This window comes from Dendropsophus ebraccatus, chromosome 6 (genome assembly GCF_027789765.1).
Source record: "Dendropsophus ebraccatus isolate aDenEbr1 chromosome 6, aDenEbr1.pat, whole genome shotgun sequence".
Lineage (NCBI taxonomy): Eukaryota > Metazoa > Chordata > Amphibia > Anura > Hylidae > Dendropsophus > Dendropsophus ebraccatus.
The window spans coordinates 67,989,497-68,013,285 of record NC_091459.1 but is presented as its reverse complement, the minus strand read 5'-3'; the positions used below and the strand labels follow the sequence as shown (position 1 = coordinate 68,013,285).

Sequence of the window (23,789 nt, the reverse complement as noted above, 5' to 3'; positions counted from 1 at the left end):
AAGTAAATCATGTACTACAACAACAAAGAAAGGAAAATGTTTTATTGAGATGAACAGCCAATATTTATCCTAAGAAACTGAACACAGTAAAGCACCAAAAAAAATAACCTAGACAATGATCCTAAATAAAAGCTAGAAAATGTATAACAGTGTAACATCTGTATTCTTTATATCACTTATGTACTACACCACAGGTGGCAGACTTGCAGCCCTACTTTGGCAACAGTTGGAGGGCTGCAAGCGTGACACCCCTGTACTACATGGTTATGTATTCCTTAAATGGAAACTAGAAGTTTCTAACCTGCATAGGTGCAAGAGCAATTTTCAAGATTTCTCTAAACAGCACTGCGATTGAAGATCATTTTCTTACCTTCATCCACAGCGTGCCCAGCTGTGGATGAAGGTAAGATCTGTAGAAGCACAGCTTTTTTCACATTACCCTCTTTATGAGACAGTAGTGTGTTCCAGATTCAGCACCAGAGGTGTTCTTCAGTGTCAGGTGACCAGTGACGTTTTTTTTAGGTTCCTAGCACTGACTGTAAAACCAAAGAAGGCCGCTAGGTGGTATTGTACATCATTTATGTCAATCCCAGTCTCTAGTGGGCCACTGTGCTTCCCAGTTCTTGTTTTAATATGTCTGTTTAGGGGAACATATATATAATTGGAATGGCATATATTATTTGGAGATAAACATGCCCATAAATTAAAGGAGCATTCCCTTCTCAACTAATACACTTAAATCTGTAGGACACATCCAGTTAATTATTTTTGCAAATACAATTATTTACAAGTTTAACTATGTTAGTTGAGATGAGAATACCCCTTTAAATAAACATTTGAAATATCCTTAATATACTGATATCAAAATCATTTCAAGTGCAAAGGGAAACTAAAATTTAGTATAATTGCTCCTAGTACCTGTTGAGACTCTACCAATGGTTTAGGTTTACAGTTTGCTATCAAGTGCAGGCTACAGACTGATGAACGTATTGGTGAACTCCACTATTTCCTGCCTGATATTCCATAAATATACTGTCATTTATAGCTGATTATATGGTCTGTTAGATGGAATATCTGAGCATACACTTTGGTATATGGCAGGAGGATAGCTCTTTAGAATCATACTAGACCAGTGGCGGACATATCACTTGTGCAGCCGGTTCAGCTGCACAGGGGCCTAGGCCAAGAGAGGGGCCCTTCAGGCTCGAACTCTGAGCCTCAGCCTAGCGGGCCCATCCACTTCCCCGAGCCCCACCGCATAGGTGATATGTATTGTCCATCCACCCATGTACCAGGCACCTGATCAGGTGTCCAACCACCCGTGGCCTGCCAGTGCCGAGATGCCAGCAGCTGCAGCCCGCCTTGCTTACCGCACTTATCTATTGATATGTGAGCCAAGGCCAGCCGCAGCGGCGCCATGCTCCTGCTTCAGGACGTCACCTGGCAGTCATACATTGGTGATCCTGATGACATGGAGGACCACTGGGGGTCAGGTGGGGTATTGTGTATGGGGTGGGGGGTCAGCCAGGATGGGTAGTCTGTGAGGATGGGGGGCAGCCAGATATGTGGTGGCATCGTTTGCTTATGGGGGGCACCAGGCAAATTTTTTGCACAGGTGCCCTATGCAGTCTGTGTCCGCCCCTGAGGCTAGCACTGTTTAAGTACCATCTCCATATATTCTATGAACGTACCATACAGTCTCTATTTCCAAAGCAAATTTAAAAGAAAATCAAAGCAGTAAAAAAGTTATCTGATCACTGTAGTAAGACTGTAATAGAACAGTTGTGTGTGAATTTGGCTTTCTGTCAGCTGTAAATTAACATTTTTACATGGAACTAGAATTTCCTGGTTTGTCTTTCCTAATACTTTGAAGTTGACCCTTTTGTAGCCTTCGGTGTAATATCCCATCCTGCTCAGAGTCGTTCATATCCAGTTGATCTTCTCCTGTGCCAAATGAAGTAGAGAACTATTGCTACAACTATGATAACAACTACCACTATAGCAATTGCCACAGCAACAGTGTTGCGATCATACGAACACGTCTCCTCTGTAAAGATAAAACAAAGTGAGGTGTATAAAAATACATCCTAAATACAGGACTGTATATGGATCACAAAATGACACTTGGTTCCAATGTTTAGTAAATACACAAAATATTTAGGTAATTATTAGGTTGGTACAATAGCTATTTTGAATATATAAAGTAGATTTAAAGTGTACCTTTCGTTTCAACTTTCAAAATCTAAATCAACAGTAGATGTGAAATAAGGCAAGTTTGCAATTCACATTCATTTTTTTTTTCTAATTATCATGGGAAACACGGCAATTCCTGTGTCCTGACGCTTTTTTTTTCAAGGGGTCTAAACACAGGAAGTCCAGTGTTTGCCAGGTCATCTGCGCTCACAGAGAAGGCAGTCATTTGATTGACAGATACATACAGCGGGAAGTGGGATGTGAATAAACCACACATTTTTTCACCTGAGTGCTGTCTCCACGCTTTCATTTGATTTTGTCCGGACGGTTGGGATCCCGTTTGGTGAGACGTGCACCCTCCTATTTTTTGACTATTTCGTGCCTAACCTGTGCTGTTTCAATACTAGTTGGATTTAATTAGATACATTGAGCCGTGACTCTCTGTACTGGACGGGGCAGGAGAGCACCCAATGTACCCCATTAGAGTCAATGGGATCTGTTGGTGCCCATTTGCAATGGACCATCAGGCCATTTATGTGGAGTAAACAGATGCTGTACCAATCTGTCTATTAATGACATTTTAGGTTAGTGTTAGTGTATAATGAAAGGATGAAAAATGATATACATGTATAATCCCCATTTTAATTGGTATGCAAAAATTGCTTGAAACATTCTAGAAGTTTGTCATTATTTTAACATATGAACTTGTGTGGTAGAATACTTTCTTCTTTGCATGAGATGTTGACTTTTGACGATTGCAATGAAGAACACTTAAAATTCATAACATTTTTACAGAGGAAAGTATGTGTAAAAGAGAAAAAAGTATGCAATTCATGTTCCAAACTGCTGACACTGTTAGATAGCTGTCAGGTCCAGGAGACACATGGTATCTTTCATATATCCAGCTGGGCTACCAGAATGTAGAGAAATGCTTTTATACTCTGTAAAGAGTGACACATTGGGGGAGATTCATCAAACTGGTGTAAAGTAAGGGCCCTATTCCACGGGACGATTATCGTTCAGATTATCGTTAAATCGTTCGAATCTGAACGATAATCGTTCGGTTGAAATGCAGTTAACGATTAACGACCGAACGAGAAATCGTTGATCGTTTAATAAGACCTGGACCTATTTTTATCGTTGCTCGTTCGCAAATCGTTCACATTGAATAAGACATCGTTCGGTCGTTCTCAATAGATACGAACGCAATAGCGAATAAATAGCGAAGAGAAACGATCGCAATTACGATCATAAGTAACGATTATCGTTCCATGGAAATGAGTGAACGTTTTCAGGTCTTTCGCAATAGCGGTCGTTTGAGATCGTTAATCGTTAACGATTATCCAAACGATAATCGTCCCGTGGAATAGGGCCCTAAGACTGAGACAATTCTACTTTACACCAGTTTGATAAATCTCCCCTATTGAGTTTCCCAGCTTAGGAAATTGGTTTCAGCCCCTCAGTGCATGAGTGCCACTCTCCCCATCTGCACCATCTGCATGTGTTTAGGATGCAACACATGCATGGCTCTTTACATCAGCAGTGCATGCACAAGTTCTTAAAATGGCATGTGCTGGTGTCCAAGCTGGAATTATTATTCAAATAGAAGAGGGAGGAGTCTGCTTCATGAACAGCTAAACCAGACATACCATATTTACTAGAGTGCCGTCAACTACTCAACACTGAGTCCAAGTGCTGACAGATTCCCTTTAAAGCGACCCTGTACCCACAATCTGACCCCCCAAACCACTTGTACCTTCGGATAGCTGCTTTTAATCCAAGATCTGTCCTGCGGTCCGTTCGGCAGGTGATGCAGTTATTGTCCTAAAAAACAACTTTTAAACTTTCAGCCCTGTGCAAAACAGGAGTATCTGTGCCCTAACTTTGCACCACCCCTCCATCCCTCCTCTCCACTCTTCTTAACATTAGGAATGCTCCAGGCAGATTGTCTCCTATTGTCCACTTGTGCCAGCCCGGCACATGGGCTGGATCGTTAAGCACCTGTGCAGTGTTCAGCAAGGAGAAAATATTCCAGTGGCATTCCTAATGATGAAGAGGGCGGGGAGGAGGGACGGAGGGGTGCAAAGTTAGAGCACATATACTTCCGTTTGGCACGGGCTGCAAGTTTAAAAGTTGTTTTTTAGGACAATAACGGCATCACCTGCCAAACGGACCCCAGGACAGATCTTGGATTAAAAGCAGCCATCCGAAGGTACAAGTGGTTTGGGGGGGGGGGGGGCGGTCAGACTGTGGGTACAGAGTCGCTTTAAGTTTTGAAGCTTGTACTTTTGGAAAGTGGAATCTAGATGTATTTACGTCTGTAAGGTCCCCCTGCATTCATTTTTTCCCCTACATGACTAATGTTAGTATATTCTGTATAAAGCTCCACAAGACATCAAAGGGCTACACTAATATATGACAATATATTTATTGAAGTAACACCTACACCACAGCCAAGTGCATATAGTTCCTCTATTATCAGCCTTTTGACATTTAGTAATAGATTCCAGTAAACACTTTGAATGGTGAATACAATTTTATCTTGTGTTTGGTAGACTTTAATGATCCAGTTAAAATGAGAGTGATATTTTACCTAGTACATTTAAATCATTGTGTCACTATTTCTGCCTTGTTACAACTGAAAGGAGAACATGTGACACCTTGTATTCACATGATGTGTGCTTTGTTACAAAATGCTACTGTGGCACTGTGACTATCACCAGCTGTGAAGGTTAAAGAGGAAGTATGTGTTGCAGCAATCTAGCTGGGTCATCACACTGTCACACTGCTTTCTACAGACATACGGGAAGATTGTATATCTCATATACAATGGCAAAGTAATTACATTCCTCCTATAACACACAAAGGGCAATAGTATTTTATGCAGTAACCTGAGACAAATTTCTTTAAAGGGTACATGTGCAGATATGCATATGTGCGTGCTGCCAGTTTTCCATTGTCAATCACACAAGCAGTGCATACATACCTTGAGCGCTGCTGAGTGTTTCGGCATGTTGCTTTATCCCAGACTGACAGTGAGAGGTGGGCCTGTGACACTGTCAGCTGCCACCCCACCCACCCTGCCTCCTTCAGAATGATGGACACAAGTCTGTCTGCCTGTCAATCACCCCTGCAGAGTGCTCTGGCAGGCAGAGAACCATGACTCTGACCAATGCCTAGTTCATGGCACTCTGCCTACCCCCGCAGACTGGATTAAGAGCTATTTTCCCTGGATGTGAAGCTACAGAGGAAGAAAAAGCATATTTGCTAGTAAAACTGAATAGGATATCTATCTAGCACAGCTAGGAGCTTTATTAGTAAAATCATTCTGATTGGTTTCATTTAACAACATGTAGAGAGCTGCTTTAAAGCAAGTCCCATGGATATAGGCAACAATAGAGAGGAGCTGTCCCACTGACATGAATGGGAAAGGTCTCTGGGAATGCTTGGTGACCTTTTCTAAGGTCAGTTTACAGGGAGGCTGAGCTGTCATAATCTCCTGTTGTCTTTTCTGTTGGCTTAATCTTTTACTGTACCTAGTGGCCAGAAAGAAAACTGCAAGATTCCAGGATTATTTTAAAATATAGATAGTAAAAAATCACCAAAAACTCTTAGGAAAAAAAATTGATTTAAACAAGTTTAAATAGGTTATTTTCTAATTACATGTTCCCTTAAATAAATTATCACAAAACTAAAGTGTACTACCTATCCATAGTGTAGGTGATAAGTATCTGATAAGAATTACCACTATGACAAACTATAGAAAAAAGCCTGAAATGCATTTCACAAGACAGCTGGGGCATTGACTGTAGGTTTACAGGATGCAGTGCAAAATCTGGAAGCAGCACATAGCCATAAATTATTTTAACTATTGGGGTTGTCTGAGATAAAAAAAAAAACCCAAAAAACAGTGTTGTTATTATTTTTGATAGTTTAGTTGTAGTATCTTTTTTAAGTGCCACACTGTTCTGCAGGCTGTATCTGGTATTGCAGTTTTATTCCATACTGTATATATAGGGGTTGAGCTGCAGTATCAGATACAGCTTTGGGATGGGGACAAAACAATGCTGTTCATGGCCTGGTAGTAACCTTCCCTTTCAAATTATATAAATTAGTATTGTATTGATTTGCCTTGTAAAATATTACTAAGTGCCATAAAACTACAAAAAAATGTCCATGATGATTATAAATACTGCAAAACAAAAAAATAAAAGCATGGGGAAAAGCATCTTTTCCTGATTTAAGCAGAGGGACACAGTGCAAGGTATTAAAATGACAGTGAGGAAGTCAGGGTGAGATTCAGATTCGTTCATATCCAGAAATCCGCCTTCTTCTTGTAAGCAGGAACACGAGTAGGATTATAATGATCAGCCCCACAATCGCCAAGGCCACACCCACTGGAATTAACAGATTGTTTCTGTCTGGAAAACAGACTTTTTCTGCAATTAAAGCCACAGCAGAAATTTGCAGATGAAACGTCACGTCTAGGGTAGTTTTATAGCCGTGCACGAGATCATGCTGGCTGCACATATGGAATAGCCTGTCATCTGTCTATTAGTTATGATACCACGTGTGCTACCTTTGCTTTCTGTAATTTTGTACATACACATGTATTGTTAGTGAATGAGCTTTAGAGGAAGTTAGAGAAATTGTAATCACATGCTTCTGTGGGTAAGGTAATCATTAGATGAGGAAGCGACCTAAAAGACAGAACTAGGTGTGTGATGTTCAGCACAATGAAGGCAGCTGGATGTGAAGCAATCCATTATTATGCAATCGTGCATAAGCAGGTTTTTTTTAGAGTGAAGTATTATTTTGGCCTCTTTAGATAATGATATTCTCATAACCATAACACCTTGGTAAACAAGAAGCAGCATATGCACAATAGTCAGTGAGGTCTTTGACATAGTAGATATCACAACTTGGGTATTACTGATTTATATCCCACAGTCTTCTTATTATACAGTATGTCTTGTAATTCTTAGTGCTTAATCATGCTATATTTGTGCTTGTCTGCAGGCTAGGATTACTGTTTTAATATTACACATGTCTACTTACCTTTGCCAAATTTTCCATCCTGTATGTCAAAAGCCTGGAGTTTGACCTCTGCCAATATAAGCTGCATGTTATCTCCTAGCTGTACTGTTGGTGTCCTTTTACATGTCACAAAGTACCCAACATCTGTAGACAACAGCTTCAGTTTACCAGAAGTACTATTCCATCGGTCTGAAAGCAAGGCAAAAAAAAACTGATAAGCTGTAAGTAAAACAATGATGTCCATCTCTTGTATCTAGGCCCCAGGCTTCATTGTGCCCTTATACATGAACATGGAGGCGTCATCTATATTACATTTAGACTCCAGCTGACAGTGTTGCTCCATAACCCATGATTTAATACTGCCATTAGGCGTTTGCTGTTTTCCTAAAACCCCTTAAATTGCTTCTACAATTAAAATGACTTCTATAATTTTCTTAATAACATTCTGAAGCAGAGTAAAAGTGAAAGTAAAAAAGCTGTATACTTACCTGGCCCAATCCCCTAGCACTGCTGCTTTCCCAGGTGGCCAGTCTCTGACACAATCCTCTTTTTCACTGTGTTGGATAATGTGCCTGATCAGCATGTGGCCTATTCTGAGCTGGCACTTCCTAGAGACTCGGTGCTCAGGGAATGGCAGAGGAGCAGCCTACAAAACACCCACTGCCTCCTGGACAACCCTTTAAGGCTAATTGTGCCTTAGAAGATATGAAAATGGGGATTCATAAGCTTCTTTATATCGTACACAAGTCTTACCTGACGCCAGTTTAAATTGCACAGACACCTCTTCGATGTAATAAATCTTGCCTTCCTGAAAATGAAAGAAAAGAGTACAATTTATTGAAAAAAAGGAACACCTGAACCCCTATATGTTTTTGTAACAATTTATAGTGTGCTTGCAGAGTAAGTCTTTGTTCACACTTGCTGTACAAGTCTGCATGGAGGGTTCCTTTGAGGATTTTATTACTTTTGATGGCAACAATGGCAGACATGGCACAGCATTCTGGCCTGCATTTTAGGCAAAATCCTGATGCTAGAGTGATGCAAGCCTAAAGAAAGTCTAAATAAGGAATAATAAAATTCAAATATCAGAAACCACCAAGCAATCCTGTGATACTTAAATTTACACAGACAGAAAACACCTGAAGCATTTTCAACTCTATCGTAATGGGATACTTATTTCTGTTTGCAAACATTGTCAGTCCTTGTGATGGTTTAGAGCAGGGGTAGTGAACCTTGCCTGGACGGGCATGATGGGAGTTGTAGTTTTGCAACAGCTGGAGAGCCAAGGTTCCCTACCCCTGGTTTAGAGGCCATTTCCTATTCTGCTTATATTACTATGAACATACAGAGGCCTCTTTACATCTGTACTTGTATAAAGATTCATACATGAAACATATCTTAAGTATTCACAGAATAACAAAAAGAAAATTGCTGAACATCAAAAACATTTGTATTCTTTATCAAGATGTGTTCGGTTTGGAAATGTCAGTGTTTCTTAACACATTTATAAAGATATGGTTATTATTTCTATACATTTTTTACATAGATTCAAACATTATTTCACTGTTATCTTTAATTCACCACTTTATACATCTGTCTCCTTCATACATAATCCTTAATAGTAACTCTGTATACCACTATTTCTGCTGTTCAAAATACAAGCACAGCACCCGAACTTGTGACTTGTGAAGTAGTAACCTAATAGAAGAAATAAGAGCCCTTACCCAAACAGCAGATTAATGATTACCACAGTTCTCATGGAGTCATTTCAAAACAAGAAACTTGAGAAATAGTCAACTAAAATGCCAGCTCATTGCTCAATTTTTGCAGAAAGAAGTAAAGTGTGTACGCTTCTCAAGTGATCTTAATGCCTCTTATACCAAATCCAGCTCAGTAAGTGGCTCATGATTCATTCACGATCTGAAAACTCGTTTTTTGTCTTCTTATAAGCAAAAAGTTTCCAGCAAACTCCATTTCACCTTCAACACAGTTCTACTACATATCCTAATTTATACTTGGTTTACCAGCTGCAATATAAGAGACAGTACAACTGCTATGATCCAAGCATAGTAGTTCAACACAATTTCCACTCTGGTATCTGGTATTGCAATTCAGGTTATAAGAAAGTGTTTTGCTTCTCTAACCAGAGCACTCAATTACAATGCCTGCGATGCCTGCGATCCCGGGTGCATAGTTGCGTTCCCGGGAATCTGCGGGCAGGATCTTCCAGGGAATTCAAGATACAGATTCCAGGGAGCGCAACTATGCATCCAAGATCGCAGGCATCGCACTGGAGTGAGCGGCTTTCGGACCAAAAGTCCGTAAGTTCCGCTCATCTTTAATCGTAACTACACAGGCCCCATATTATACACATAAGTTATAAATAAATAGCCCCTCCCCAATCCTTGATAACAGAGTACAATATTTTGTTAACCCTTTTTGCCATGAATGTTAGTGTGAAAGAGACAATAGTGAGTTACATTTGTAAGGATGTTTTTATCTTCAGAGTTAAAGGACAAGTGCCATGAAAAACTTTTTCCCAGTAATTGAAGCACATTACAAAGTTATATAAGGCCCCGTTCCCACTGAGCAAAGCTAGCGGAATTCCGCGACGGAATTGTCCGCCGCGGAATGCCGTTAGCCTCCCGCTCATAATGGGACTCTATGGGAGGCGCGCGCTGCTGCTCTATACGCGCTGAAGAATGAACATGTTCATTCTTCAGCGCGGACAGGGCAGGAGCGCGCGCCTCCCATAGACTCCCATTATGAGCGGGAGGCTAACGGCATTCCGCGGCGGACAATTCCGTCGCGGAATTCCGCTAGCTTTGCTCAGTGGGAACGGGGCCTAACTCTGTAATATGCTTCAATCACCTATCTGCCTCCCTTCCCTGTCTTTCCCCCCCTCCACCCCCCACCAGGAAGTGTCCTGACTCACACAGACCTGATTACTGTCGTCACCATCACCAGGCAGCTCCTTCTTGTGAGGATGAGTCATCAGCAGGAGGGCTGCTCTAGGTCCTGTTACACCAGCCCCCCCTCCCCAGTCCAAGTGATGGCTTGCAGTTGTTCAGCCAATGGAAGCTGAGTAAGCCTGTCACCTGACAAGGCAGGGGAGGGGGGAAGCTAGTGTAACAGGAGAAGGAGCTGAGAGAAGAGCTTGGTGACGGTGACGACAGTAATCAGGTCTGTGTGAGTCAGGACACTTCCTGGTGGGGGGGAAAGACAGGGAAGGGAGGCAGATAGGTGATTGAAGCACATTACAGAGTTATATAACTTTGTAATGTGCTTCAATTACTGGGAAAAGGTTTTTCATGGCACTTGTCCTTTAAATTACATAGGGGGATAGACACTGAAAACAATATTTCTGGTGTAATCTATCGACCATCCTAACATCACTGAGGGGGTTCAGCTGCACCAATAACTGGAGTGGGCTGCACAGACTTGTAGAGTGATGATGATGAAGGGGTTATCAAGGTACTAAAAAATGTATATTTTAATAGGGGGGCATGAAAAATAAAACAAAAGATAACCCTCTCAGGCAATCGCTGACAGTAGTTGTGCAAATTTTGTCCAATTTTAAAATTTTAAGCAACAATAAATTGGGCTGATACAACTGCACAGTCTAAAATAAATTGCTCAACATTCAGTTACGTGAATAATAAAAAAAAAATCAAAGACAAAACATATTTATCTGCCGAATAATCAATCAATCATAAATACCACTACATCATACAAAGGTCGCAAAGGTACGATAAATTTAGGCCTAAGTTGTAAAACTACCCACACCCTTCATCCACATCTTTTCTCCACCTGATGTTAAATTTATGGATATATGCCTTTATAATAAAATAGTGCACTAGAGTGTACCAACAGGGACAACAGGGGATGGCTGTGCATACAGTATGCCTCCGGCTTCCACAGATATAAGGAACAATATACACTAATTAAAAGATATATCACTAGATATGAAGGGTCAGATTTTAGAAAACTCTGGATAGTGGTCTGTAAAAATTTTTTTACTATATAGTATCTTGCTGATAGGAGATCACTTTTTACTTACCTTAACAAACACAAAATTAATAGAACCTTCTGGAAATTGCAAAAGAAGATTTGATTTGGAATCACCACATTCTCCATTTGCTTTTGTCTGTTTTGGCTCAATGTTGAAATATATTTTGTCCTGCAAAAAGCAACATATAGATTTTTACAATATATGTGATCAAAATGCTGAACTATGTGGGCCAGTGACGACATGGCTATAACTTTTTTCTTCTTCAGATGTTAGCTTCCCTTGATCATAGCTATGTATAATGTAGGTGCTTAAAGTGTAACTGTCATTTTTTTTTTGTTGCAGAAATCAGAAGTATAAGCGATTTTAAGAAATTCTTTATTAGGCAAAAAAGCCTCTTTCTGTACTCAAGGAGCAGTTTCCCAGCCTCCCCCCTCACTTGTTATCTGTTCATTATCATGCAAATCCTTCTTCATTACAGAGAAGCCAATGAAGACTGGTTCTGCTGTGTCCATTATATCCTATGGAGGAGGGAGGGGCCGAGGGAGATAAGTAAGCTGGATGAGGAGACATGAAGGTCAGGTGTTTGTAGACTGTCTGGGCACCTAAAACGCTGGATTCAGAGGTCAGAAAGGTCAGTGCTTATCTAGGAACTTGCTGAGAGAATATTGAAGGGTGTTGTGCTGTGCAGGACTGCTAATTCTCTCCTCAGTGCTCACTCACTCCTCTTAACCCCTTTCCTTTCCATAGCCACATAATGGACACAGAAATCCTGCTTCTTCTGAAGTGAGGGGGCAGCTAGGAAATCAGCTTTTTCAGTACAGAAGGAAACTATTTTGGTAAATAAAAGACAGAGTTTCTTAAAATTGCTTGTACTATAGATATTTATTGTTTTCAGAAAAATGACCCTGAAATGACAGTTACGCTTTAATTTCACCCAATACAAATTTTTTATAGTAGATTTGTTTTTTATACAGTGAATGTTAATTGAGCTTAATATATGATGTAACAAATAAATACAGAATAGTAATAGCAGAATTCAGCCTATGGTATACTGGTGTAAGAGTACTATAAGTGGTGTAAAAAGTCTGCCCGGACAGGTATTGGTAAAGCAAATAAATGTAGTTCTATGCGTAAAGAAATGTATACACTATCTGCATCAGTTTTTGTTTCTCGGAAATTGAGACTGCAAGGAATTTATGTGCTTGAACATAATGATCTGCTTTGAGTTCGGGCTTTCTGCTCCCTTATAAGCTTCTCCCTCACTTCAGTCTGGCCTCTTGATAGCTTTGTCCAGCTAGTTTGTACTGCTAGATCCAGCCTTTGCTATACTGCCTGTGTTCTTGGTTTCCTGATCCCTTTGCCTGTTTCTTGCCATTCTTTGTCTTTTGGTTCTGTGTGTTGTTTAGTCCTCAGTGTGCCTCACTTGTCCTCAGTGTTCCTTGCGCTGTGCCCAGTTCATCTTGCTACACTCTCTGGCTTTGGCTCCACTGTTACTTTGTTGTATCTCTGGCTTTGGCTCCACTGTTACCTTGTTGTATCTCTGGCTGTGGCTCCACCGTTACCTTGTTGCATCTCTGGCTTTGGCTCTACATTACCTTGTTGCATCTCTGGCTTTGGCTCCACTGTTACCTTGTTGCATCTCTGGCTTTTGTCCTCCATTGGTTTGGTCCCCTGTTCCTTGCTGCCTTATTGGTCCTGTCCTTCTGTGTGACTTTGCTTTGTCTACTGTTAGTGTACCTTGTTCCTGTACTGCGACTTGTCTGTGTTTTGCACCTATTTCAGTGCAGGGATCGCCGCCCAGTTGCTCGCCACCATCTTAGGGCGGATTGTGGCAAGTAGGTAGGGACAGCGTGGGGGGTGTTAGCTATAGGGCCCACTTGTCCTGTGTCTCTGTTCCCAGGGGCCCAGGCAATGGCAATGCAGATTAGTAGAATAAGAAAACATAAATACCTCTTGAGCATGCTACAAGTTAATTTGGGTATTTTTGTAATGAACTCCATGTTTTCTGGTTTAGCTGTCTATTTTTTTGCAGATATTTGCTTGTGCACAGTACAATATGCAAATAAATTTCCATATACTTACTGGTTTTCCCTTTGATGAATTTTGTATTTGAATCTCTAGGCCCATATCTGCAATTATACAGACTCCTTTGCCATTCTTAACTGTGTAGTTGCCAATTTCTGGTGGTGAGGGCCTTGGTGGTAAGGTTGTAGTAGTATGGATTGTTGGAGTAGTGGTGTTAAATGGAGCATGTGTAGTGGTGTTAGAAGGTGCGTGGGTGGTGGTGTTGGATGGTGCGTGGGTGGTGGTGTTGGATGGTGCGTGGGTGGTGGTGTTGGATGGTGCGTGGGTGGTGGTGTTGGATGGTGCGTGGGTGGTGGTGTTGGATGGTGCATGGCTGGTTGTGTTGGATGGTGTATGGGTGGTAGAGCTGGATGGAGCCTTTGTTGTGTTGCTTGGTTTTGCAGACGTCGAAGTGTCATACAACATATTTTGCATAATAGTAGATGGTGTCTGGGCAGACGTATTAACCAAGAATGTGCCTAAAAGATAAAATAGCTACATTAAAACACATGTTATATGTCCATATTATTATGAACAAAACTGTTTAGAAAGTGTCTGTACTTAAAAAAAAAAAAGAAAGAAAGAAAGAAAGAAAGAAAGAAAATGGGTTCGTGTGACTGAACTGTTGCTGTTGCCATTGACTGCTGAAGTGCTGTATACTGCTGTATAGTGCTGTATACAAAGCCCACACCCTACACCACTGAAACAGACATTATTTTTCTGCCTTTATATCCTAATGATATAGGAAAGGGTCAACCGTTAATTGTATTCCACCTTTAATACTACAATACCGCAAGCATAAAGTCACAATGTATTCCATATAGTAAAAGAGTTACAGGCTGTGTGCTTTCTTGCAACCTATTTTTATTGTTCTAAAGCATCTAGAATTAAAAAAAAATAATAATTTGTCTGGATCCAAAATATTCTACCGTTTTGTATATACAGCTCCTATACAGACCTAAGTGTTGGAGTGGTTACAGACTGAAAAGAAAACTTGTGCGTAATCCAAGCTGCAGTTATAATTCTCATGAAAATATAGTACAGATAATATCTGCCTTGGCTGTGTACATTGTTTATGGTCTGTTCAATATTGAACAGTCCATCACTAGTCATTTGATTTTCTATGAATCTAGCAGCATAAATGATTTGAAGCATTTTCCTAAGCTACTTTACCACAGCGAACCATTCCTGTCACACACCCATAAATGTATGAAAATGTTGCATAAAAAATAAAAAAGTGCCAAATCTAACGCTGCAGACCAAATGTAACTATAAGCAAGTAATGGTTCATGAAAAGACAATGGTTCTATTAAAGTGGTATTCCAGCCAAATAAAGATTTGGGTCCCCTGCTGAGCATTCCCACTTTGATCAGTGATTGGCTAAGCAGACTGTTACTGCTGAGATGAGTCTGTCTCGAAGTGGTGGCAGGAGTGTTCAGCAGGGGGACAAAAAGATCTGACAGGAGGACCCGGAGAGGAGGGGGCCTGGTGAGGAATACAATGATTTTTATTTTATTTTCAGCCCCAGCATTATAGCAGGTTTAAAGGGAAACTGCAGTGATCCCATAAAAAATGCACAAAAGCATATAGAAACATAGAAACATAGAAGATTGTCGGCAGAAAAAGACCACTGGGTCCATCTAGTCCGCCCTTTTAGTATTTTCTTCCTTATTATCTTAGGATAGATATATGTCTATCCCAGGCGTGTTTAAATTCTGTTATTGTAGATTTACCAACCACCTCTGCTGGAAGTTTGTTCCAGGTTATATAGGTGCACTTACTGTTCCCCCGCTGATTGTTTGACACTAGGGATGGTCCAGACCCTCCGAGGTTCGGGTTCGTACGAACCTGAACTCTCGGCAATGATTCCCGCTGTCTGCCCGCTCTGTGGAGAGGGTATATACAGCCCGAGGACCGCCTGGAAAACTGGGATACAGCCTATGGCTATGGCTGTATCCCAGTTTTCCAGGCGGTCCTCCGGCTGTATCCACCCTCTCCACGGAGCGGGCAGACAGCGGGAATCATTGCAGAGAGTTCAGGTTTGTACGAACCCGAACCTTGGCAGGTTCGGACCATCCCTATTTGACATCTTTCCCAATTGTCTATGCTGCTCCTAGTAGATTCAAACTTTTACAAATTATTCCAATTTTACATCATGGCACCCAGCTGGAAAACTACCGTACATCTCCCAGCAGGCTTTGCACCTGAGAGTCAACTGCTGGGTACCCACCAGTGTCTAGTGCTATCCGCCCACCACCGATCATCTATCTATACATTTACATAAATAGATAAGAGAGAAATAAAACAACAGTTTCTCTTTTACCCTATACTACTAAGGAGAGGCTATTGTTTCCTCGCCCTTCGCCAGGTGATCACTGTGTGATGTCAGTGTTGGGTGGGGTTACAGATGAGGTGTTATAGCTTGCCTGAGACAGAGATTGTGTCACCTCTGTCTCAGAGGGGAGGGGGAGGACAGAGGAGTGGAGAGGATTTTCAGCAGCTTTAGACTGTGCTGCAGGCAAACTAACTGATTCATGCAATATAAACCTATTACAAACAAGCTTAGATTATGGGTGGGGATTTTAACAGAGTTAAGTTTTTCTTAACAGGATTTCCCGTTAACCCCTTAAGGACCCATTATGGACTGGTACGCCAGAAGGTCCGGGGGCTTTATAGAGGGTGAAGACTGGATGCTACTAGCAGCTAGTCTGCTTGGTGACAGTTCCCCTTTAGCAACTTTTGTTTTGTACTGTGCTGAAAAATTAAGTGAAAACCAAGTAAAGACCGGGTCCTGCAACTCCAAGCAACTTCTATCGTCCACATTCCCCTATATGTGATTTCTAAACAGGAACAAAACTACACCCCCATTCTTTAACCAAAAGCTGTGCCATGCTTACAGGTTTATCAGCAACATCCCGCAGCTCCTGGAAAGGAAAGGAGAGTGTGGATTTGGGAATCACAAATGAGGGAACGTGGCCTTAGGAATTTGAAGTAGTGTAGTTACGCTTCGGTCAAGAAGTATTCAGACAATTTCCATCTTTTCTCTCTACACACCACCAGTGTGCCTTTGAAACAAACTATTATAATCATTACAAATATAACATTATTATTTGTTTAGGGATCTATTTTATTAGTTGAATGCAAATCCTTTGCAGTTAAAGGAGTTGGCCACTTTTTTGTAAGACTAGAATAATGCTTTATAGCGTGGGCTTGTTCTTTACAACCATACATACAGTATCACTGCACCAGTGTAATGCTATGGAGATGGCAGAGTAGAGTGTATGTCACTTGCTCCTCCATGGTATCCTTATAGAGTTACTAATGTCTATGTTAAAGGGGAACTATCAGCCATTTAGACAAATCTATCCTGCTGATAGGCGGCTATTGCGCATGGGAAACAAAGAAGGAAGTTATGTCTCTTACCATCTTCCTATGCCATTCCTGTGCTTTTTGCAGTGTAATTCTTGGTCCGGAGTGCCGTTAGGAGCAGTGCCCCAGCCACATAGTGCCAAGCTGGCCCGTCTGCCATTGATTATAATTAGGAGTGGCAAGTATCAGCACTCTTGGGGTGAGTCAGTGCTCCTAACAGGGAATGGTGCAGAGGAGGAAGAGAAAAGACATACCTCCCTTCTCGGTGCCCTGTGCGCAATAGGGGGGTATCAGCAGGTTATATTCGTCTAACCTGCTGATAGTTCCCCTTTAAAAACATGTATATTTTACAAACCCTATACTGCATGATGTCAATCTACCCATCTCCTCAGCACCATTATTGGAAACTTGGTAGCTTAATTTATATGCTAATGAGGTGGTTTGGTGCCCTAGGGGCAGGTGTACCACTCTTAGTGCACCAATCTGCTCTGCAGTGACATAACTCCAGCACTCATCACTGCAGAGCACTGGATACATTTTCATTAGAAGGGGCCAGGTCGGCCAATGCGAATCTATGCACTGAGGGTGGTAGTCTCATCCCCAGTGCTCCAAAGCACTTTATTAGCATAACGACACAGAGAATGAAGATAAGAAAACTACCCTTATCATTACCACCCCAAACGCTATTGGGACATATCAGCAGATTAGATCCTTCTAACCTGTTGATAGTTTCCCTTTAAATGGAAATCATATGATTATGATCACATTACAAGTAATGCAGATGTTGCATAATAAATCGAAAATGTGATGGGAAATGATGCAGTACTTTACCACTTCTCTCTCTTATTTTTAAGTATGAGATTCTAAGTCACATTATTCACTACTAGGCCCCAAAGTCTTCTGTGTGTGATCACACTCTTTTACACTTCCTTTTCAGGCCATATGTGAAAAAAATGCAAATGTGTCACAAGTTACCCCGCATTTATAAAGAATGAAAGCGAAATAAGGAAATACAGAAATGAGGAAGCAAATTCTTACATTGTCTACTTCAAGAATGTTTTATTAAACTGTTACAGCAACTCAGTGAAAATATAAGAAAGTGTGCCCATTATATAGTGCAATGCTTTTAACAGGCAGGACAATCTTCTTCATCTAGCATGACAGAATGTGATTTTGCTGAACATGTGATATAGTCAGCCATTGTAATTACAGGGTAGAGAAAAAGAGGAGCATTCAGTTACCGTCTTCTCTGGTGTTTATACAGTACATTCTGTTTCTATGTACAATATACAGTATATTGAAAACATTGCTACAATGTCTCAGTACTATCACATGAAGCGATTATCAGCCGAACATGTAATAGGCCTTGTTTTAAATCAACAATGAGCTGCCTTGCACAATGTTGGCTGATCGTTGATTAAAACCAATCAGATTTCATCTTTGACTTTTCAAAGAATCTGTGAGGAATGAAAAGTGGAATCTGATTGGTTGCTAGGGGCAACTAAGCCAATTTTACATTACACCAGTTTCATAAATCTGCCCCTATGTTTTTAGTTCTATAAAAAAGAAAAAAATCATTTTTCTCTGGAAATAGACCTAGCGTAGTGACTAGTAGGCTATGTTTGTTCTATTACAGTCAATGGCCACACTACAGGTATGCTGTGGTGTTCATACTTCTGTAATGGTGTCCCGATATACACTGCTAAAAAAATAATAAATCAAACTTCTGTGAAATCAAACTGTCCACTAAGGTTCCATTTACACAGAAAGATTGTCTGACAGATTATCTGCCAAAGATTTGAAGCCAAAGCCAGGAATGGATTTGAAAAGAGGAGAAATCTCAGGCTTTCCTTAATGACCTGATCTCTGTTCTTAGTCTGTTCCTGGCTTTGGCTTCTAATCTTTGGCAGATAATCTGTCAGATAATCTTTCTGTGTAAATGGACCCTAGGGAATCAACACTGATTGACAATCAACTTCATACGCTGTTGTGCAAATGGTGGAAAGGTGTAAATTATTGGCAATTAGCAAGACACGCTCAAAAAAGAAGTGGTTCTGCAGGTGGGGACCGCAGACCACTTCTCAGAACCTATGCTTTGGGCTGATGTTTTGGTCACTTTTGAATGTTGGTGGTACTTTAACACTCGTGGTAGCATTTGACGGATGCTACAACCCATACAAGTGGCTCAGGCAGTGCAGCTCACCCAGGATGGCACATTAAAGGGGATATCCAGCACTACAAAAACATGGCTACTTTCCCCCTACTGTTGTCTCCAGTTCCATTGAAGTAAATGGAGGTTAATTGCAAACCGCACCTGAACTGGAGACAACAGCAGGGGGAAAAGTGGCTATGTTTTTGTAGCTCTGGATAACCCCTTGCGAGCTGTGGGAAGAAGGTTTGCTGTTTTTGTCAGCTTAGTGTCCAGAGGCTGGAGGCGCTACCAGGAAACATGCAAGTACACGAAGAGATGTGGAGGAGGCAGCAGGCCGCTACCTCCACCTTTGTGCAAGGAGGAACAGGAGAAGCATTGCCAGGGCCCTGCAAATTGACCTCCAGCAGGCCACAAATATGCATGTGTCTGCACAAATGGTTAGAAACCAAAAGACGTGACAGAGTCTGGAGACGCCGTGTAGAGCGATCTGCTGCCTGCAACATCTTTCAGTATGACCGGTTTGGCAGTCGGAGTGGCATTTCTTAGAAGAGCCGCACAGCCCTCCATGTGCTCACCAGAGGTAGCCTGACTGCCATTAGGTACCCAGATGAGATCCTCAGACCCTTTGTGAGAACATATGCTGGTGTGGTTGGCCCTGGATTTCTCCTAATGCAGGACAATGCTAGACCTCTTGTGGCTAGTGTGTGTCAGCAGTTAGTGCAAGATGAAGGCATGGAAGCAATGCACTGGCCCGCCCATTCCCCAGACCTGAATCTGATTGAGCTCATCTGGGATATCATGTCTCACTCCATCCACCAACGTCACCACAGACTGTCCAGGATGCTATAGTCAAGGTCTGGGAGGAAATACCTCAGGAGGCCATCCGCCACCTCATCAGGAGCATGCCCAGGCGTTGTAGGGAGGTCATACAGGCACGTGGAGGCCACACACAATGCTGAGCCTCATTTTGACTTGTTTTAAGGACATTACATCAAAGTTTTACCCAGTAAAACCTCAGAGTAGAGGAGGGTGTGATGTGTTACTGAACCAGAGGCCATCATAACTCACGGCCCTTTTTCATACCAGACGGAAAAGTGTCTAAAATGCCGGTGGAGGCACATTAGTAAATCTGAGCCATTGTGCCCTAAACAATTAGCTCAAAAGTAAGCCAACAATTAGGTGGTGTACACAGTGTCTAATAATGCACCATATTTATCAAACATGGATAAATGTGGTGCATTATTAGACACAAACTGTGATAAAGGCATTCATAGACTGTCTTATCTAAGTATAGGCTATAAGGGTGGGATTTATCAACTTAAAAAGTTTTTTTTTGTGTTGTAAAATGGTCAGATGCGAATAAATTAATTAGCATATTCCTGTTTTGGCAATAAATGTTCGCATCTGACCATTTTACACTTGTTATGCAAGGGGGGTGGGAAGGGGAGCGCAAACTCTGGGTGTGCTGAATTCAAAATTTTCCGCTCTGCAAAATGATAAGGAAACCTGCGCCAGCTCTGAGCTGGCGTAGGTTTCCCTCCGTGCACACACTGGGGTGCAAAGGATTTATGTAGAGGCAGTGCGCCTCAACTTAAATTTGCGAACTGTTGGCGCTGCGGGGACATTTAAGCCTGGCACAAAAAAAGATAAACTTAATAAATTTACCCCTAAGAGTTAGACAGTTTAGTAAATCTCCACCATTGAATGTAAAACCAGCAACGTTAGAAACAATTGGATTGGGGGACTCTTAAAAGGGAAATCTCCTATTTACGCTTTATGGTCTAATCCTAAACTAAAGGAGCATAATACATCCCCCGTAAAAGCTCAGAGTTGCAACAAGCATTACTCTTTTTCGTATGTATGTGGTTTTGAATAGAAACTTCTAAGAATATTTCTTAGAAAAGTTTTCTTGAAAGAGGATCCATTATGGTATTTCTGATTAGAGCTAGAGGCTGCTAATGCATCCAATGAATAGCTCCCCAAACATATTTAACCCCTTAAGGGTGGGTCCACACATGACATAGCCACAGCGAATTTCACGCTGTGATTTCACAGCCAAATCTTCTACGGATCCCTTCACTGTCATTTGTAATGAGATTACATACTTGCAGTGGAATATCCTGCTGCAAGTATGTAAAAGTCCCCCTATGGCCAGGTAAATACATTACCAGGTCCGTGTTCCGGCTTGCTTAGAGGTTCCCGGCGTCTGGATGTCCCACTCAGCCAATCAGTGTGCTGCCCCACCACTGCCACTAATTGACTCAGTGGGACGTCCAGACACTGTAAACCCCCGAAGCAAGCCAGAGCGCATACCAGTAATGTATGTACCGGGCCGCAGGGGGTTAAGGGGGCTGATTTTTACATACTCGCAACGGGATGACAATTCCACTGCGAGTAAGTAATCTCAGTGAAAGTGACAGTGAAGGGATCCACAATGGATTTCACTGCAAACTCGCAGCATGTTATGTTCACTTAACATACTTTTTCTGAAAAGAACAGCCATTGTTTTCAGTTAAAACAACGTCCACTCTTTTCATAATGCAATGATTTGCAATCAACCCCCGTTGTTTGGCTACGGCAGCGAAATAATGTTCTTGTCAATTATTTCCAACTGTTGTCGATAGACATCAATGTAATTTTTCATTTAAAACAACAGTCGTCTTTTGAACGTTATATTATCATAGCCTCAGGATGCTGACAGTTTTTTTGTTTTTGTATTTTTAGTCTTGCCTTTTTTTGTTTAATTCACATACAGTTATGATGGTATGATTTATGTTGCTTTTGCTGTGGCTTACTGCTTTAAAAATAACCTTAAAAAATATATTAAGTTTGGATTTTTTTTCTGTAATAAAGAGGGTTGTTTTGAAGTTTTAAATGCATATAAACTTTTTTTTTCTTACGTTTCGACCAGTTTTTCAAATGCTTGTACACTAATGTATTGCAGCATACTGTTATTTTACTAACCTCCTATTACAACCTGACTCTGGCAGAATGTAATAGGAGTAGCATCATGGTAGGCCAGGAGGATTTCACTAATAGGAGTACTATTATAACACTGACCTGCAGAATATCACTAACATATCAATTATACCCAATATAAACAAGTGAGGAGCTATGAAATATGTCAAAACTTATTTGCTCATTGCAACCAATCACAGCTAATTATTAATTTCCCACATTGCACTGGTTGGTTGCTCTGTGCAAATAAGATGTTTTTTGTCTCAGACAGACAGTTTTAAAAATTCACCCCATTATATATACCAAGAATAGTGCCAGTAAAAAAAGTCCCACAGGTGCTTGCTTCGGCAACACATACTAAAATTGGAATGATACGGAGAAGATTAACCCCTGCGCAAAAAAGTCCCACAGAAAAAACAAACCTTCATATGCTGTTTAGATGAAAAAATTGAAATCTATTGATCCAGTAGATTATTGCTTTGTGTAGTAAAGACAAATATCAGCTGAAGAGCTGATCATCGGAAGATTGTTGTAATTTAAACTTGCTTAAAAATCATCAGCGGCCCGCTGCACATCGCTACATGTAGTGGTGCACGGCCGGTGGCTGATTATATTTTTATATTATTATTATTTATGTACTGCATAATTCTATAGGTTCTCAATAAAAAAGATTCTGTTATTACTAGAAGTGCCAGATCCACCTTAATGTTTTGCTGTTAGCTGTGAAGCCAAGGCTTTTGTCTATTGCACTAAATATGTTGGTGATCTGCTAATGTAATTTGTACAGAAGGGTGGTGAGCGGCGATCCTGTTTATATGTCTATATAGCCAATGACCAGTATTACTTTAACCACCTCCCTCTGGATATGCAAATAGGGTTTTCATAAATGCAAAGAGATTCGTTTTCAGTTATGGACTTCTCTGTAAGATTTGCAGTACAAATTATTTGCATTGTAGACACTGAAGCTACGGATTGTGACAATATTTGTCCCCAAATAAATATTAGCACAGAAGATATAGTATAAGTTAGTTATGATATGGAGCGAAACTCACCTGAGAGAAGTATAAAGCTCACGATCAGTGTCGTTCCAGCCATGGCACAGTGTCAGCAGCTACTTGATTGTAAGGAGAGAAGTGCAGCTCTGTGAAGTTGGTAACTAAAAGCAAAAGGAAGTCTTCAAACTCTGCACAGTTGCTGTCACGTGAGGTTTAGGAAATGAAGTTTCATGTTCACTAGACAGGGATAATGAAAGTCACTAGTGCTGTATATAATGTAGCCTCAAACACTGATTATAATTTCTATGTTTCTAATGTACGCTTTTAACGTGAGTCACTAGAACTCAAAAATTCACACAGACAAATTTGCATTCACTTATAGAATGACATTATTAATAGAGCATATGAGATTTAAAGACTTGGTTTGGAGACAACAGCCCCTGACTGTATTATAACCTGATACTAACAGCCTTCATTAAAATTAAAGAGTTACTCCAGCCATTTTAAATTTTTGCTTTAATACCTGTCGAGAAAAATCAGTCTCAGTGTTCATACAGTTCATACAGTGTTAATGAATTTTTTCCTGACATCCCTAAATATGGGAACTATTGTCCGGCCTAAGACTATTCTTGGAACTGAATACAGTACATAATACAGTATAAGCTTTATACACCATTCCATTCCATCACTGTTAGTCTGATACTAACAGCCTTCATGAAAATTAAAGAGTTACTCCAGCCATTTAAAATTTTTGCTATAATACCTGTTGAGAAAAATCAGTCTCAGAAGTGGCTGCAGGGACCGTTAGCAAGTAGCCTATAAAATGGAATCTGTTAGCTGTTTCAAACTGTTGACCCTGTTAAATAGCTGTTAGGACAAAGAGACAAATGGTCTGTCTGTGCTTCCAGAATATAGAAAAATACTTTTATTCTCTGGTACAAAGAGTCAAAGAGGCTTTTCCAAGCTCCTGAATAGCTGCAAGCTGGAATATCTGTTCCTCCCTATCTGA

At 40.9% G+C, this 23,789-nt stretch overlaps 1 protein-coding gene and 1 pseudogene across 2 annotated transcripts; one reads left to right on the top strand and one right to left on the bottom strand.

The window, feature by feature from the left end:
• Positions 1 to 27: 27 nt before the first annotated feature.
• Positions 28 to 23,049, bottom strand: LAMP3 (lysosomal associated membrane protein 3). Of its 2 annotated transcripts, none has more exons than XM_069975118.1 (6): positions 22,838 to 23,045; positions 13,325 to 13,785; positions 11,291 to 11,410; positions 7,984 to 8,038; positions 7,252 to 7,419; positions 28 to 2,047 (listed from the first exon to the last, which is right to left on the bottom strand). In XM_069975118.1, exons 1-6 carry the CDS (start codon positions 22,878 to 22,880, stop codon positions 1,914 to 1,916), a joined length of 981 nt encoding a protein of 326 aa, XP_069831219.1. In that variant the 5' UTR covers positions 22,881 to 23,045; the 3' UTR covers positions 28 to 1,913. The 2 variants fall into 2 exon arrangements, with proteins under 2 accessions (XP_069831219.1, XP_069831218.1); XM_069975117.1 differs by lacking the exon at positions 28 to 2,047 and adding an exon at positions 6,088 to 6,632 and having other exon boundaries at positions 22,838 to 23,049.
• Positions 22,124 to 22,221, top strand: LOC138796117 (U6 spliceosomal RNA; annotated as a pseudogene).
• Positions 23,050 to 23,789: the final 740 nt, after the last annotated feature.

What these genes read in the sequence shown, in the direction of transcription:
- LAMP3 (XM_069975117.1), bottom strand. Translation starts at nt 22,880, where the DNA reads ATGGCTGGAACGACACTGATCGTGAGCTTTATACTTCTCTCAG. An exon ending in GAGCTTTATACTTCTCTCAG is followed by an intron (nt 13,786 to 22,837) that starts GTGAGTTTCGCT and finishes TTTATCTTTTAG; the next exon opens with GCACATTCTTGGTTAATACG. An exon ending in GGATGGAAAATTTGGCAAAG is followed by an intron (nt 6,633 to 7,251) that starts GTAAGTAGACAT and finishes CTTTAATTGCAG; the next exon opens with AAAAAGTCTGTTTTCCAGAC.